Genomic DNA, 15,162 nt, shown 5'->3' with positions numbered 1-15,162 from the left:
GAGAGGTGGCAGCCAATCACTTATCCCTGATAGCTGTGCCTAGAGCACATCTCCCAGTTTTCTTGATCTCAAGATTTTTTTTTTTTTTGTATTTTTCCGAAGTTGGAAATGGGGAGGCAGTCAGACAGACTCCCGCATGCGCCCGACCGGGATCCACCCGGCACGCCCACCAGGGGGCGATGCTCTGCCCATCTTGGGGCTTCACTCTGCTGCATCAGAGCCATTCCAGCGCCTGAGGCAGAGGCCACACAGCCATCCTCAGCGCCTGGGTAAACTTTGCTCCAATGGAGCCTTGGCTGCAGGAGGGGAAGAGAGAGACAGAGAGGAAGGAGAAGGGGAGGGGTGGAGAAGCAAATGGGCGCTTCTCCTGTGTGCCCTGGCCAGGAATCGAACCCAGGGCTCCTGCACGCCAGGTCGATGCTCTACCACTGAGCCAACTAGCCAGGGTGATCCCAAGATTTTGATGTGGGCAAAATCTGATTAATATAGTTCGTCTCCATTTATTATATGAATTGCTATGTGCTAGGTAAATGGTTCAGGGGTTAAGAAGATGAGTGAGACAGTCTGCCCTCAGAGAGTTTATAATTTGCTTTAATGGCAGCCTGAAGGAGTTCTTAGGCATGTAAAGAAGTAATCCCACCTGATAGAGCATGTGAGAGGGCATTTATGAGCGAGTCATGTTTGTGAGCTGTCTGTCTTACCATTAGCTGCCCGGATTCCTTTTTTCTCTTCCCAATGACTAATTGTAATACAGTAGTAACAATAACAATAATAATGTTAGCAATACTAATAATGATAAGCTAATATTTATTGGGTATATATTATATTGAGTACCACCCTAAGCAAATTAGTATTTTATTATATTCTCTCAACAGTCTTATTGTATTGGTATGTTATATGTTATCCCCATTTTACAAATGAGGAAACGATCTCAGAGAAGTGGAATAACTTACCCAAGGCCATGCAGCTAGTAAGTGGCATTGGTAGAATTTAAACTGATGCAGTCGGACCCTAGTGCCTGTACTTTGATAAATCCACTGGATAGTGATTGGGGTTGTTTCTTTCTTGATGCCGAGAACTTCAAAGAGAGGCTGGCTTCATGGGTACTATTTTCTCCTGTCCCCATTAGGCAGCATGGCACAGAAGACTTTGGAATCTGAGATGTTTACTCATATCTCCCTTCTCTACAAAAATCCAAGTATGCACTTTGTTGTTTGCCACTGTGCCTCTAAAGCCCAGAACAGTCCTGGCACACAGCAGGTGCTCAATAACTGTTTACTGGTTGTCACTGTCTCATTATGCCTTGGGCAAGTTTCTTTATGATTCTCAGTTTCCTCATCTGTAAAATGGCCATTATTACACCTGCCTTGTTGTGGTGAGGATTAGTTATAATAATGGACTTACGTTGTCTAGCACGCTGTCTGACTCAGAGCTTTTCTTCTGTAAACATTAGCTTGTGCTTTATTCTCATGGGGGCCAACAGACAGTTCACAGATATGGGCTGACTTGATTGATGTTCCTATTTTGTGGCTGTTCTCCTTTCAGTCCAGCATAGTGTCGTTCAGCAACTTCTTCACTTCCTTCTTGACTCTGTAGTACTACCCTGGCTTCTGAAATTAGAGCCCGGTGTCTGGTTTTAATGAACTCTAGGAGAACCCTCCCTGGGAGGTTTGTCCCTTGCTGGTGTCCCCATTATTTTGAATGTCTCTTCTTTTTAATGATTAAGAAATACCATATACACTGTTGTAGGCCTCTGCTGACTTTTGTGGGTGCCTTATGGAACATAGAGCCTGAAGACATCTGCATGTCTAAAGGTTACTGAGAAAGTGCTCATTCCCTCTTCAAAGCGAGTAAAGCAGCCTCTGTAGGAAGCATATGGACATTTCTGGCTTGATCTTAGTCTAGGCCTGGGATGCTTGATAATGTTTTCTTGAATCTTGGCTTCCCTTTGGTGGAATGAGGTTGAGGAAGGGGGCTGTTCCTTATGCTTTGGGTTCCTTTCTTTTCTCTTTTTGCGAGAGAGAGCGACAGACTGGCAGGAAGGGAGAGAGATGAGAAGCATCAATTCTTCATTGCAGCACCTTAGTTGTTAATTGATTACTTTCTCATATGTGCCTTGACCGGGAGGCTTCAGCCGAGCCAGTGACCCCTTGCTCAAACCAGCAATCTTGGGCTCAGGCCAGCAACTATGGGGTCATGTCTGTAATCCCATGCTCAAGCCAGTGACCTCATGCTCAAGCCAGATGAGCCTGCGCTCAAGCTGGCAACCTTGGGGTTTCAAACATGGGTCCTCAGCATCCCAGGCTGATGCTCTCTCCACTGCTCCACTGCCTGGCCAAGCAGTTCTGCTTTCTATTTCATACTCTTTCCATACCATATGCAGCTAATATACTCCAGATTTTCTCATTTCTGCAAAGAAATGTTTGGACTACATCGTGTGTGTGTGTGTGTGTGTGTGTGTGTGTGTGTGTGTGTGTGTGTGGTGTGTGTGTGTGTGTGTCAGAAACAGAGAGAGGAATAGATAGGGACAGACAGGAAGGGAGAGAGATGAGAAGCGTCAGTTCTTTGTTGTGGCACCTTATTTGTTCATTGATTGTTTTCTCATATGTGCCTTGACTGGGGGCTATAGCACTACAGCAGAGCCAGTGACCTTGGGCTTCTAGACAGCAACCATGGGGTCATGTCTATGAGCCCACACTCAAACTGGTGATGTCGGGGTTTTGAACCTGGGTCCTCTGTGTCCCAGTCTGATACTCAATCCACTGCACCACCACCTGGTCAGGCTGGACTGCATCTTCTGTAGGGAATCCTCCCCATGCCGACTAACTAACATCCTGTGTTTCTATGGTTTTTGGCATTTGTAGCCTGTCAGGATTTACATTAGTTAATCAACATGGCTTTAGCTTCTCAAATACTTATTTTTAGTGCCCATTATGTGCAAGGTACCATGTGAGTGGCTGAGGGAGGGAGACATTGAGAGTAGCATCTCTGTCCCCTAAAGCTGAACAGCTGGCGCCTTTTCAAATGAAGAGTGTCTGTATTACTTACTTCAGAGGTTAGGATTAGGCCTAAACATTGATAAGTAGTGGCCTAATCATTTATTCAAACCTTGCTTGAACCTCTTGTATTATTAGCCTTACATGGCCTCTTGCCATATGGAGGACAGTCTTTTTTAATATATCTTAAATTGACCTGCTTTAAGGCTTCTTCATTCTGGAATCCTTTATTCACTCTAGATTCATAAGTTAAAAAAATTTTTAATTTTTATTTTGGATTCATAGATTTTGATCATGACCTTTGTTCCCCTTGCCCTGTCTCTCCCCCATCCCCTCCAGTCTTCCCTTCTAGGAGGAAAAGATGACATAGGACATGACAAGGGATGGTTTTCCATTCTCTTGGACTATTTGCAGTATCTACAGGTCATTTCTCCCCCACCGTCCTCCATGGACTTGGCTTTGTGGGAATAGAGGGATCATCCCACACAAGTCACTGAAGCAGAGAATATCTCTGGAATCATCCTGGGGAACATGAACTTGGAAAACTGGCTGTCAGAATGGGCAGGTCACAACCTTTTTAGGGCCCAGCACAATTTCTGACACCTATTAGGTGATATGTGTTGAATGACTGAATGAGGGAGGTCAGAATGGGGGAAGGCATGGTCAGGCCTGGGGCTCGGTGGGAGAGAGGCCTTGGAGTCATCAGAAGGGTCCTGTGTTCTTGGGTATACATAGGGTCAGAGGGCAGCTAGAACAGTCTTTTAATACTAGTGGAGAGACAGGTACCACAGTAGCTTTCTGCTCCAGCCCTGGGCACTCTTATCCCTTCCTGGGTCCCTGAGCAGACCCTCCTACAGAAGAGTTCTTGCACCTGCTGCCGCTGATGGAAAGACTCTTTGACTGTAGGCTGCTGCTATTTTGGGGACTTCTACTTTGCTTCAGCTTCTGCATTTCAAAGGTGGTGACATGTAGAGCTCTATTCATTATTCATATCCAACTTCTGAGGTTCTTTGGTCCTTCTTATTCTAGTCTTTTCATGATAGTCCTTGGCATTAACGTTTTCCCCCAACTTTTATATGAAAATTTGAAAACAGAAAGTTCAAGGAATTGTATAATGTATACTGTAAACCCATCATCTAGATTCTTCAGTTAACATTTTGCTGTATTTGCTTTACTGCATATTGTCCATCTATCCATTGCTCAAATCATTTTTGGATCCATTTTAAAATAAATTTTTGTCATCAACATTCATGGAGCCCATTCTTCTAAAGCCCTTGGTAGAGTGTGACCTTTCCTAGAACTAAGCTGTGTTTGCACAGTCCAGTCTGAATTTTGAGACCCCAGGGGTAAATGGGTGCTCCCTGATCAGAACAGTAATGCTCTCATCTTTGGGGAAGGAGGTATCCGCTCCAGTGGTACCTGGGCACCCAGAGGACCGGGACTCAGAGTTGCTGGTTCTCATTTAGGAGTAAAAGCTTTTGAGTTCTTTATTATTTTTATTCCATAAATCGTTTATCTCTTCTATAGAAGCACCACTGACTTAGTTAATAATTGGCTTCTAAAAATAAGCACAGTTTTAGTGGCTTTAGTGAGTGAAGGCAAGTCCTTGGCAACAGTGAAGTAGAATTAAAACGTTGTGAGGTGAGTTGCAGGCAACTCTGGGTAATCCTAACTGTGGTTTCTTAAATCTTGCTGATTCCATTGTTCTCACTGTAACTCTGCTTGTAGAAGGAGGTGAGAGGGATGAGAGCCAAGGTTTGTTTCTTTTTATTAGAAATTTTTACCACAACTCCAGGGAAAGTGTAAACCAAGACAGCTGGGCTGTCCGCTGTCCTGGGCTGTGAAACCTGCCTTCCACGGGGTTGGCTTTTCTACTTCATTCAAATCAGATTTTGACAGAGTTGTTTTGTTACCTTATTTGAAGTCTCCCCTTGAGAATTAGGCAAATCCATTCAAACAAAGGATTTGAAACCACATTCAATTGGAAGCGAAATATAAATGACTGGGAAACTTTCGGCACTAGAGTTCCTCTTTCCATCAGAAAAGAAATTGAGAGGTATGGTGGGGTTACCTGGGCTATTGTCTTGTCCTGATTTGGCCTCCAAGAGCCTGGGGCATAAGGAAGGCAGAGAGGCTCCCAGGATGACTCAAACTTTAGCCTGAGGAGGGTTCTTCCAGGGCTCTTGGAAAATAAGTGTGTTTACTTGTAAGGCCAGTAGCCACGTCCACCATCACAGCTGCCTGGCCCATGCAGGTTCGCATTTGATTCGGACAGACAGTAATAAAACAATGGAGCCAAGAACTGGTGGGCCATTACCTTTAATCCTAGCTTGCACATGGCGGGCAAGTAATACACACAGTGGGAAAACACTTCCCTTTCCATTCAGGGCTCCCAAAGCCACTGACTTATTCGAGTTTCCTAGAATCAAAGGTTTGTACTCGCCAGCCTTATTCACTTCTGTTCCCCATCTCCTTCTCTCGGCACAAACTCGGCACAAACTGGCTTCTCCTTCAGCACTCCACCATCTTGGCTGCTTCTCCTCTCCTCCACGTGGCCTTTCTCTGCTCTCTTCCTACAATGTAATCCTCTTTCCCGGAACAACGTGATCTCTCCTTTTAAAACGTTTTGGCGCGAAAGCCCTCCCCCAACACATATTAATATAATCACGCCCATCCCAAGCAAGAAGGGCAACTAATATTATCACCTGGGCAACGGGCTTCCACGTGGGCAACACCATCTTTAACAAAGTGAGCATAATATATTTTATCTGCCCAACAATCCACCCCTATGCTCACTTTACTACCCACAATCTACACCACCGGCATCCCTGTGTACGGAAATTAGGCACATTACACAAATTACAACAACATGACAAATCATACAATTTCAACAATTACAAAGTTACATTTCACCAGTCTCTGAGCACTTTGCCAAAAGTGCAAAATGTCCTTGGACTTCTCTCTAGCCATGGGAAAAGCTTCCCGGAGCAGGGGAATGCTTCCAGCAAAGTCGCCCTCCACCCCCATCAGGGTATTTCACATTGTCCAAAATCTGTAAGTCCATTCAACAAAGGAGCCAGTGCCCACTCTGGTCAAAGTCCAGGAATCGGTCCATGCACATGAGGTCTCAGCCACCCTCCTCATCCCTGCTGTCCTGGCAGGTCTTACACTGTCCCAAAGAGGAGCACGTGACATCCACCCCTATGTCCCAAAATCGCAGACCTACCCAGGGGCGTAGTAGGTATTCCTTGCTGCTGGGGTCTCATCTTCTGGATACTGCAGATTGCAACTCTAGCTCGATTCTCATTCTCCAAAGAGAAACTGAAAACACCAGCTCCCGCTGCCGGGCATGAGCCCTGGGCCGCCACCGCCTTCTGCTCTGTGGGACTTGCAGCCCCAGCTCTGGCCTCAGCCCCACCTTTTGCCGCTGCTGGCTCTCTACAATGTCCAGGGCAATCTGCAACTCATGAACCTGTGATTCCTTCTCCAGCGGCTGCTTCATTTCAAAGCGAATCTCGCGAACCTGGTCGGCCTCCTTCTCCAGTGCTTGCTCCAGCTCCAGCGTCGGCATCTCTTTCTCCCATGTTTGCTCCAGCTCCTTCTACTGCTCAGTTTGCAGGTCCCGGGCAGCCTCTTCCACAGAGCTCTTGGTTTCCTCACGCATGGCTGTAAAAGTCAGCCAGCCTACGGCCCCCTAAAAGACAGCCATGGGGAGCCGTAACAGCAGCCAGTCCTCTACTCCACCACTCAGAGGTGGTGGTGGCTCCATATAGATCTCCGAATCCTGCCACAGACTATGCCAAATGTAAGGCCAGTAGCCACGGCCACCATCACACCCTCCTGGCTCATGCAGGTTCGCATTTGATTCGGACAGACAGTAATGAAACAACGAAGCCAAGAATTGGTGGGCCATTAGCTTTAATCCTAGCTTGCACACGGTGGGCAAGAAATACACACAGTGGGAAAACACTTCCCTTTCCATTCAGGGCTCCCAAAGCCACTGACTTATCCGAGTTTCCTAGAATCAAAGGTTTGTACTCACCAGCCTTATTCACTTCTGTTCCCCATCTCCTTCTCTCTGCACAAACTCGGCACAAACTGGCTTCTCCTTCAGCACTCCGCCATCTTGGCTGCTTCTCCTCTCCTCCACGTGGCCTTTCTCTGCTCTCTTCCTACAACGTAATCCTCTTTCCCGAAACAGTGTGATCTCTCTTCCTTTTAAAACGTTTTGGCGCAAAAGCCCTCCCCCAACACATATTAATATAATCACGCCCATCCCAAGCAAGAAGGGCAACTAATATTATCAACCTGGGCAGTGGGCTTCCATATGAGCAGTGCCATCTTTTTTTTTTTTTTTTGTATTTTTCTGAAGCTGGAAACGGGGAGGCAGTCAGACAGACTCCCGCATGTGCCTGACCGGGATCCACCCGGCATGCCCACCAGGGGGCGATGCTCTGCCCATCCAGGGCGTAGCTCTGTCACGACCAGAGCCACTCTAGCGCCTGGGGCAGAGGCCAAGGAGCCATCCCCAGTGCCCGGGCCATCTTTTTGCTCCAATGGAGCCTTGGCTGCGGGAGGGGAAGAGAGAGACAGAGAGGAAGGAGAGGGGGAGGGGTGGAGAAGCAGATGGGCGCCTCTCCTGTGTGCCCTGGCCGGGAATCGAACCCGGGACTTCCGCACGCCAGGCTGACGCTCTACCACTGAGCCAACTGGCCAGGGCCAGCAGTGCCATCTTTAACAAAGTGAGCATAATATATTTTATCTGCCCAACATTACTTATTCTTTTTGTTTCTAGATTCATAATTCCTCTTGTATCTGTTTGGAGATTATTGGCACATTTGATTTTTAGGTTGAATTTCAGAATCTTCTACCATGCTCTTTGGTGGACTGACCCAACATTAGGGAGTTTATTATGATTAGAAGGCACACATAGTCTGGAGTGTTGGTGTGCTTTTTTAGAATCCAGACATGTACTACTTTCTTTTTCCATCAGGATCCACGATCCAGAGTTGATGGGACAGAGTGATTGGTCCAAACTATCCTTTTTAAAAGCATAGAATAATTAAGTTGATAATCTATTTTTTAGCATTGTTTTAAGTAACATTTTCTGAGAGGTCTACATCCCTGAATGAACCTTACTTATTTTCTCACCTCCTTTAGAAAGAAAGCAGTGTCATATCTACTAAACAGTGCCCTTGCTCAAAATAGGTGCTCAGTTTGATTTATAGATTTAATTTTCCACTTTCATAAATGTTCAGTACTTAAAAAAGGTGAAATATTGTAGAAAATTTATAAGCACAAAAGATGAAACTATCATGCAACACAATCCTTGATTGGAAATAACCATTGATAACATTTTTGATGTTCTGGGTTTGTGTGAGAGTATACACATATTTTTTTACTTTAGTTTATCATGTTATGCATTATTCTGTGACCTCACATTTCCACGGCACATCCTAGAGACTTGGTGATTTTGGAGGGAATGGCTCTTTGGTCTTGCTACCTCCAGGGCTCAACTTTTGTGTCACTTCTGTTGTAAGTCCTTCCCTTAGGCCAAGGGTCAGGAATCTATGGCTTGTGAGCCAGATGTGGCTCTTTTGATGGCTGCATCTGGCTCGCAGACAAATCTTTAATAAAAAAAATAACATTAAAAATATAAAACATTCTCATGTATTACAATTCATTCATTTCCTACCGCTCATGTTCATGGTTGCTGGTGGCTGGAGCCAATCACAGCTGTCCTCTGGGACAGCACCAAATTTTTTATTGGATAATGCGTAATGTACACGGGTTGTTGTGTGGCTCTCACGGAATTACATTTTAAAGTATGTGGCGTTCGCCTGACCATGCGGTGGCGCAGTGGATAGAGCGTCGGACTGGGATGCAGAAGACCCGGGTTCGAGACCCCGAGGTCACCAGCTTGAGTGCGGGCTCATCTGGTTTAAGGAAAAGCCCACCAGCTTGAACCCAAGGTTGCTGGCTCCAGCAAGGGGTTACTCGGTCTGCTGAAGGCCCGCGGTGAAGGCACATATGAGAAAGCAATCAATGAACAACTAAGGTGTCGCAATGCGCAATGAAAAACTAATGATTGATGCTTCTCATCTCTCTCCGTTCCTGTCTGTCTGTCCCTGTCTATCCCTCTCTCTGACTCACTCTCTGTCTCTGTAAAAAATAAATAAATAAAAATTAAAAGAAAAAAAAAAAAAGTATGTGGTGTTCATGGCTCTCTCAGCCAAAAAGGTTCCCAACCCCTGCCTTAGCCACTTTGTGCAGGAATCACTTCCTCCTTTGAACTCCTGGAGCAATGTCTGTTCTGTTCTTTTTTTTTTTTTTTTAATTGATTTTAGCCAGAGAGGAAGGGGTAGGAGAGAGACACACAGACAGACAGAAACATCGATCTGTTCCTGTATGTGCCCTGTCTGAGGGTTAAACTGGCAACCTTTGTGCTTCCAGCTGATGCACCAGTGGAAGTATCTGGCCAGGGCCACGACGCCTGTTCTTTTCATTAAACTATTTGTTCCCTGCCTTGTGTCAGAGGCTAATTTAAGATGCTTTGCCACTTTATGAATATGTCCTGTCTCCCCCAAGAGTGTTTTTTTTTTCTGTATTTATAGTTTTTTCTATTTCTAGTCCTTACATAGTCCCTGTGCCTTGCACAGAAGTAATTAATAAATGATAGGTGATGATGCTAACTGCTCAGTGTATGCGGGATACTTCAGAAAATCAGCCTGAGCTTGCAGGAATTAATCTCAACATCTGAGGGTAATTTTAAATTGTGGGTGATAATTGGCAACACCTGAAACCATAGTGGCATACACCTGTGTCCATCTCGACACATTAGGGTTCTCTGAGTGAAGTATTTCTTCAAGATCTTAGGTTATAATATAGAAGCCATAAATGGAAAGGCCCTACCTGATGTGTGAGCCTTGCAGAGGCTGGCTTCACTCCATACTTGTATCCTCTCTTACACTCTCCCTTTCTGCTATCACTGTCCAGGGTCTAGCTTGCATCATTGTCTCATGATCTGCTCCTTGCTGATCTCCTGCCTCTTTCTTTTAGGTGCAGTTGTTTCCATCTTAAAACACCCTGGTGGGATTCCTAGTCTTCTGCCTCCATAAAGTCCAAGTCTTGGTTCCTTGGTGGGGCTCTGTGACCTGGCCACACTGGCCATTTCCAGCCTGATCCATCACTGCATTTCTGCATGCACCACAGTGAAATGAACCACATGTCATTCCAGGAGTACTGTGCAATTTAATGCTTCTGTGCTTTGAACTTATTGAAGTACCTTGTTCTTTTCTCCCCTTGCTTCTCTCCTGTTCCAGGTGTGGAAATCACACATTCTTTGAGTAAGATTTCAGCTCAAATGCCATTCTTCTAAGTGAAATCAGAATTGCTGCTTTCTTTTTCTACACGTCTACAATACTTTTCTATATATTTGTTTCTTTTTTTTAACTTTATTAAGAGATATTTTCCCTATGTAAATTTAATGAGAACAGAAACTAGGTATTTTTCCTATCTCTATCTGCTATAGAATCTAACATAGTCCATGGCACTTTGTAGGATTTTTTGAATGAACTTGTTGCTTTCTATGACATTTTAAAAATCTTTATTAATTATGACTTCTTAGGATAATACCAAATGCAAGTTGTGACTTACATGGTAGTGATAAAATGGCTAACATTGAGCACTTACTATTTGTTAGACATTGTTCTTCATGCTTTCTATGTATTAGCTTGTTTAGTACTTATAATAGCCCTGTGATTATAATAATAGCCTTATAATTATTATCATTCCCAATTTATAAGTTGGATAACTGGGTCAAAGTGCCCTAGATAGTAAGCAGCAGAGTTGGGATTCAAATTAGACACTTTGCCTCTAGAGCCTACACTCCTAATCACTGTGCTAGACTGTCAGTACAGTCAAATCAAGCCCCCTTTTTTGACCATTGAATTAATAATTGTTTAATGATTATTCATAGGATTTGAGTTCTGAATTATTTAATAACCCCTGTAATGTTTTGCATTCATGTAATATTTTATATCTGGAACAAACAAAATGGTACCCTTCTAGGAGGATTTGCCATGTGTGAGATTCGTTTTCCTCATGTTAACATTTGAAATAGTTAGAAACATTGTTGCTAAATGGGCTGGTATTCGAATTCTTATTCTTATTCTTAGGATGGGGGTTCCTTGGATCAAGTTCTGAAGAAAGCTGGAAGAATTCCTGAACAAATTTTAGGAAAAGTTAGCATTGCTGTGAGTATATTGTGAAGTTTTTCTATTAAGTCCCCTCAATGATAAGTTAATATTTGTAGGAAATGGACAAGGGAGGAAGCTAGGAAGTCAGCAAGGAGATGTTTATAATAAAATGGGGTTTACTCACTAGAATAATCTCATTCTCGATTTCTAGATACAATTCTCTCTCTCAAAATAATACTAGAAAAATGACTTTCTGTATATTAAAAATCTGTGTCTTCAAAAATACAATAGGGTATCCAAAAGAATTCCCATTTGTGGCATCAGAAATCCTCTTTTTAGATTGCAGATTTAGAAAGAAATGAATTCAAGTAAAGTGTTTTTTAATGTTGTTTATAATTGCAATAATCAATTTTACTTAAAAATAATACTCATATACCTTGTAAAAAATGGTTTCTTTTTTTAACAGTCAGAGAGAAGGATAGATAGGGACAGACAGACAGGAACGGAGAGATGAGAAGCATCAATTATCAGATTTTTGTTGTGACACCTTAGTTGTTCATTGATTGCTTTCTCATATGTGCCTTGACCACGGGCCTTCAGCAGACCGAGTAACCCCTTGCTTGAGCCAGCAACCTTGGATCCAAGCTGGTGAACTTTTGCTCAAACCATATGAGCCTGCGCTCAAGCTGGCGGCCTCGGGGTCTCGAACCTGGGTCCTCTGCATCCTAGTCTGACGCTCTATCCACTACACCAATGCCTGGTCAGGCAAAAGATGATTTCTTGATAAGCCCAGTTAAAAACTAATGAAAAAAATAAGTGAAGGAGGCAAATATGTGATGTTAGGTGAGATATTTTCAAAATCATTTAAAAATAGTAACATTGAGCCTGGCCAGGCAGTGGCGCAGTGGATAGAGCGTCGGACTGAGATGCAGAAGACCCAGGTTCGAGACCCTGAGGTCGCCAGCTTGAATGTGGGCTCATCTGGTTTGAGCAAAAGCTCACCGGCTTGGACCCAAGGTCGCTGGCTCGAGCAAGGGGTTACTCTGTCTGCTGAAGGTCTGCGGTCAAGGCACATATGAGAAAGCAATCAATGAACAACTAAGGTCTCACAACAAAAAGACTGATGATTGATGCTTCTCATCTCTCTGTTCCTGTCTGTCTGTCCTTGTCTGTCCTTGTCTGTCCCTCTCTCTGACTCTCTCTCTGTCCCTGTAAAAATAAATAAATAAACATTTAAAAAAAAATAGTAACATTGAGTATTTTCTAAACACTACTGTTTTCTTGTCCTGTCTTTTTACATTCTCTTTCTTCTAGGTAATTAAAGGCCTGACATATCTGAGAGAGAAGCATAAGATCATGCATAGAGGTAAGATGTTACTTGGGTAGTTGTTATATTTTAAATTTTAGCTGAAATCTAAAAGTTGTTGCATTGTCGTTTGTGTTTAGGTGTAAAAGCCATTAATAATATTTAAAAAAATTTTTTAGATTTCATTTCACAGATGGGTGGTGGTGAAGCAAGAAGTATCAACTCATAGTTGCTTCACGTTAGTTGTTCATTGGTTGCTTTGTTGTATGTGCCTGAACCAGGCAAGTCCAGGGTTTCAAACTGGCGGCTTCAACATTCCAGGCCGATGTTTTATCCACTGTGCCACCACAGGCCAGGCAGTATTTTTAATTTTTATTACAAGTCTTTGGCTATTAGCTTGATGGCCGGAGCAGCAAGTTCCACCTTCTTCTTGGTCTGTGGTACACCTGGTACCTGAAGCTGTAACAGGCACAGAGGGCAGCCAGCCCAGGCCAGAGGCTCTGCTAGAATTTAGTTACCCACTCCCCAGTGTCACTGTCTGCCTTTTGGACTAGACTGCCCAAGTCATGACTAACTGACTAGATATGAGTTTGATTATGAAAATAACTGGTTTCTTTTTTTTTTTTTTTTTTTTTTTATATATACAGGGATACATAGAGAGTCAGAGAGAGGGATAGATAGGGACAGACAGAAATGGAGAGAGATGAGAAGCATCAATTATTAGTTTTTCATTGCGAGTTGCAACACCTTAGTTGTTCATTGATTACTTTCTCATATGTGCCTTGACCGTGGGCCTTCAGCAGAGCGAGTAACCCCTTGCTCGAGTCAGCGACTTTGAGTCCAAGCTGGTGAGCTTTTTTTGTTCAAACCAGATGAGCCACGCTCAAGCTGGCGACCTCGGGGTCTCGAACCTGTGTCCTCCACATCCCAGTCCGACGCTCTATCTACTGCGCCACCACCTGGTCAGATGAAAATAACTGGTTTCTTTTTTTTTTTTTTTTCATTTTTCTGAAGCTGGAAACAGGGAGAGACAGACAGACTCCCGCATGTGCCCGACCGGGATCCACCCGGCACGCCCATCATGGGGCGACGCTCTGCCCACCAGGGGGTGATGCTCTGCCCATCCTGGCGTCGCCATGTTGCGACCAGAGCCACTCTAGCGCCTGAGGCAGAGGCCACAGAGCCATCTCCAGCGCCCGGGCCATCTTTGCTCCAATGGAGCCTTGGCTGTGGGAGGGGAAGAGAGAGACAGAGAGGAAAGCGCGGCGGAGGGGTGGAGAAGCAAATGGGCGCTTCTCCTGTGTGCCCTGGCTGGGAATCGAACCCGGGTCCTCCACATGCTAGGCCGACGTTCTACCGCTGAGCCAACCGGCCAGGGCTAACTGGTTTCTTTTTAATAAAGGTTTACGATGTGACCATACTATTCTTAGATATTTATCCAAGATAAAAGCAAATATATGTCCACACAGACTCATGTACAAATGTTTAAAGCAGCTATGTTCATTGTAGAAATAACCAAAATGTTCCTCAGCATGCAAAGAGTTAAATTATAGAATCTGGGGAGTAAGGGAGGAATTACAAAGGAGCATGAGGAAACATTTTGGGGTGATATGTTTGTATTCTTGATTGTGGTGATGGTCATATATATTCATCAAATGATATACTTCAAGTATATGGATTTATTGTATAAAAATTATATCCAATAAAGCTATAAAAAACCAAAAAGCCAAAAAAAAAAAGTCAAGTTACTGAAAACCAGTGATAAAGAGAGGTTCTTAAAGAAGCCAGGGAAAGGGACAACCACTTTGGAAAACAGTTTGGTAGTTTCTTTAAATATTAAACCATATAACTCATTAAACCCACTTTTCAGTATTGATCTAAGAGAAATAAAAACATTTGTTCACACGAAGGCTTGTGCACAAATATTCATAGCATCTTTATTTATAATAGCCCCCAAACTAGAAACAACCAAAATATTTATCACCAGATGAGTGGGTAAATAAATTTTGATATAGTCAAACAGCAGAAAACAATGCAACAATAAAAATAAACGTTGTTGATAAATACAACTTGGATGAATCTCAAAAGCATGCTAAGTGAAAAAGGCCTGACACAAGAGTACATATTGTATAATTCAGTTTGCATGAGATTCTAGAACTGACAGAATTATTCCACAGTAATATAAAGTAAATCAGTGATTGCCTGAGGAATGGGTGAGTAGATGCAGTAGCGTGGGGATTAACTTCAAAGGGGCATAAGGGAACTTTCTGGAGTAATCAAAATATTATGAAAAGTTGTGCGACCTGTGGTGGCGCAGTGGATAGAGCATTGACCTGGAATGCTGAGGTCGCTGGTGTGAAACCCCCGGGCTTGCCTGGTCAGGGCACATGCGGTCAAGGCACATGCAGAAGCAACTATAGGCTGATGCTTCCCACTCCTCCCCCTTGCTTCTCTCTCTCTCTCTCTCTCTCTCCTCTCTAAAATCAATAAATTAAAAAAAAATGTACTTTACAAGTAAAGTAGTTACCAAGGGGAGGGGAGTAAAGAAGGACAAATATACAGGGACGGAAAATTATTGACTTTGGGTGATGGGTATACAACACAATCAACAGTTCAAATGCTATAGAGATGTTCACCTGAAACCCATGTACTCTTACTGATC

General features: G+C 43.6%; 1 protein-coding gene across 1 annotated transcript in view; it reads left to right on the top strand.

The window, feature by feature from the left end:
- MAP2K1 (mitogen-activated protein kinase kinase 1) overlaps window positions 1–15,162 on the top strand; it is a 93,763-nt gene that overhangs the window by 52,436 nt on the left and 26,165 nt on the right. Inside the window, exons 4-5 of the mRNA XM_066343828.1 lie at window positions 11,174–11,251; window positions 12,509–12,560. Of these exons, the coding sequence (XP_066199925.1) occupies window positions 11,174–11,251; window positions 12,509–12,560 (130 nt within the window). The remainder of the gene's footprint in view (window positions 1–11,173; window positions 11,252–12,508; window positions 12,561–15,162) is intronic.

Source organism: Saccopteryx leptura, chromosome 6 (assembly GCF_036850995.1).
Source record: "Saccopteryx leptura isolate mSacLep1 chromosome 6, mSacLep1_pri_phased_curated, whole genome shotgun sequence".
Taxonomy (NCBI): domain Eukaryota; kingdom Metazoa; phylum Chordata; class Mammalia; order Chiroptera; family Emballonuridae; genus Saccopteryx; species Saccopteryx leptura.
This window is presented reverse-complemented; position numbering and strand designations above follow the sequence as displayed.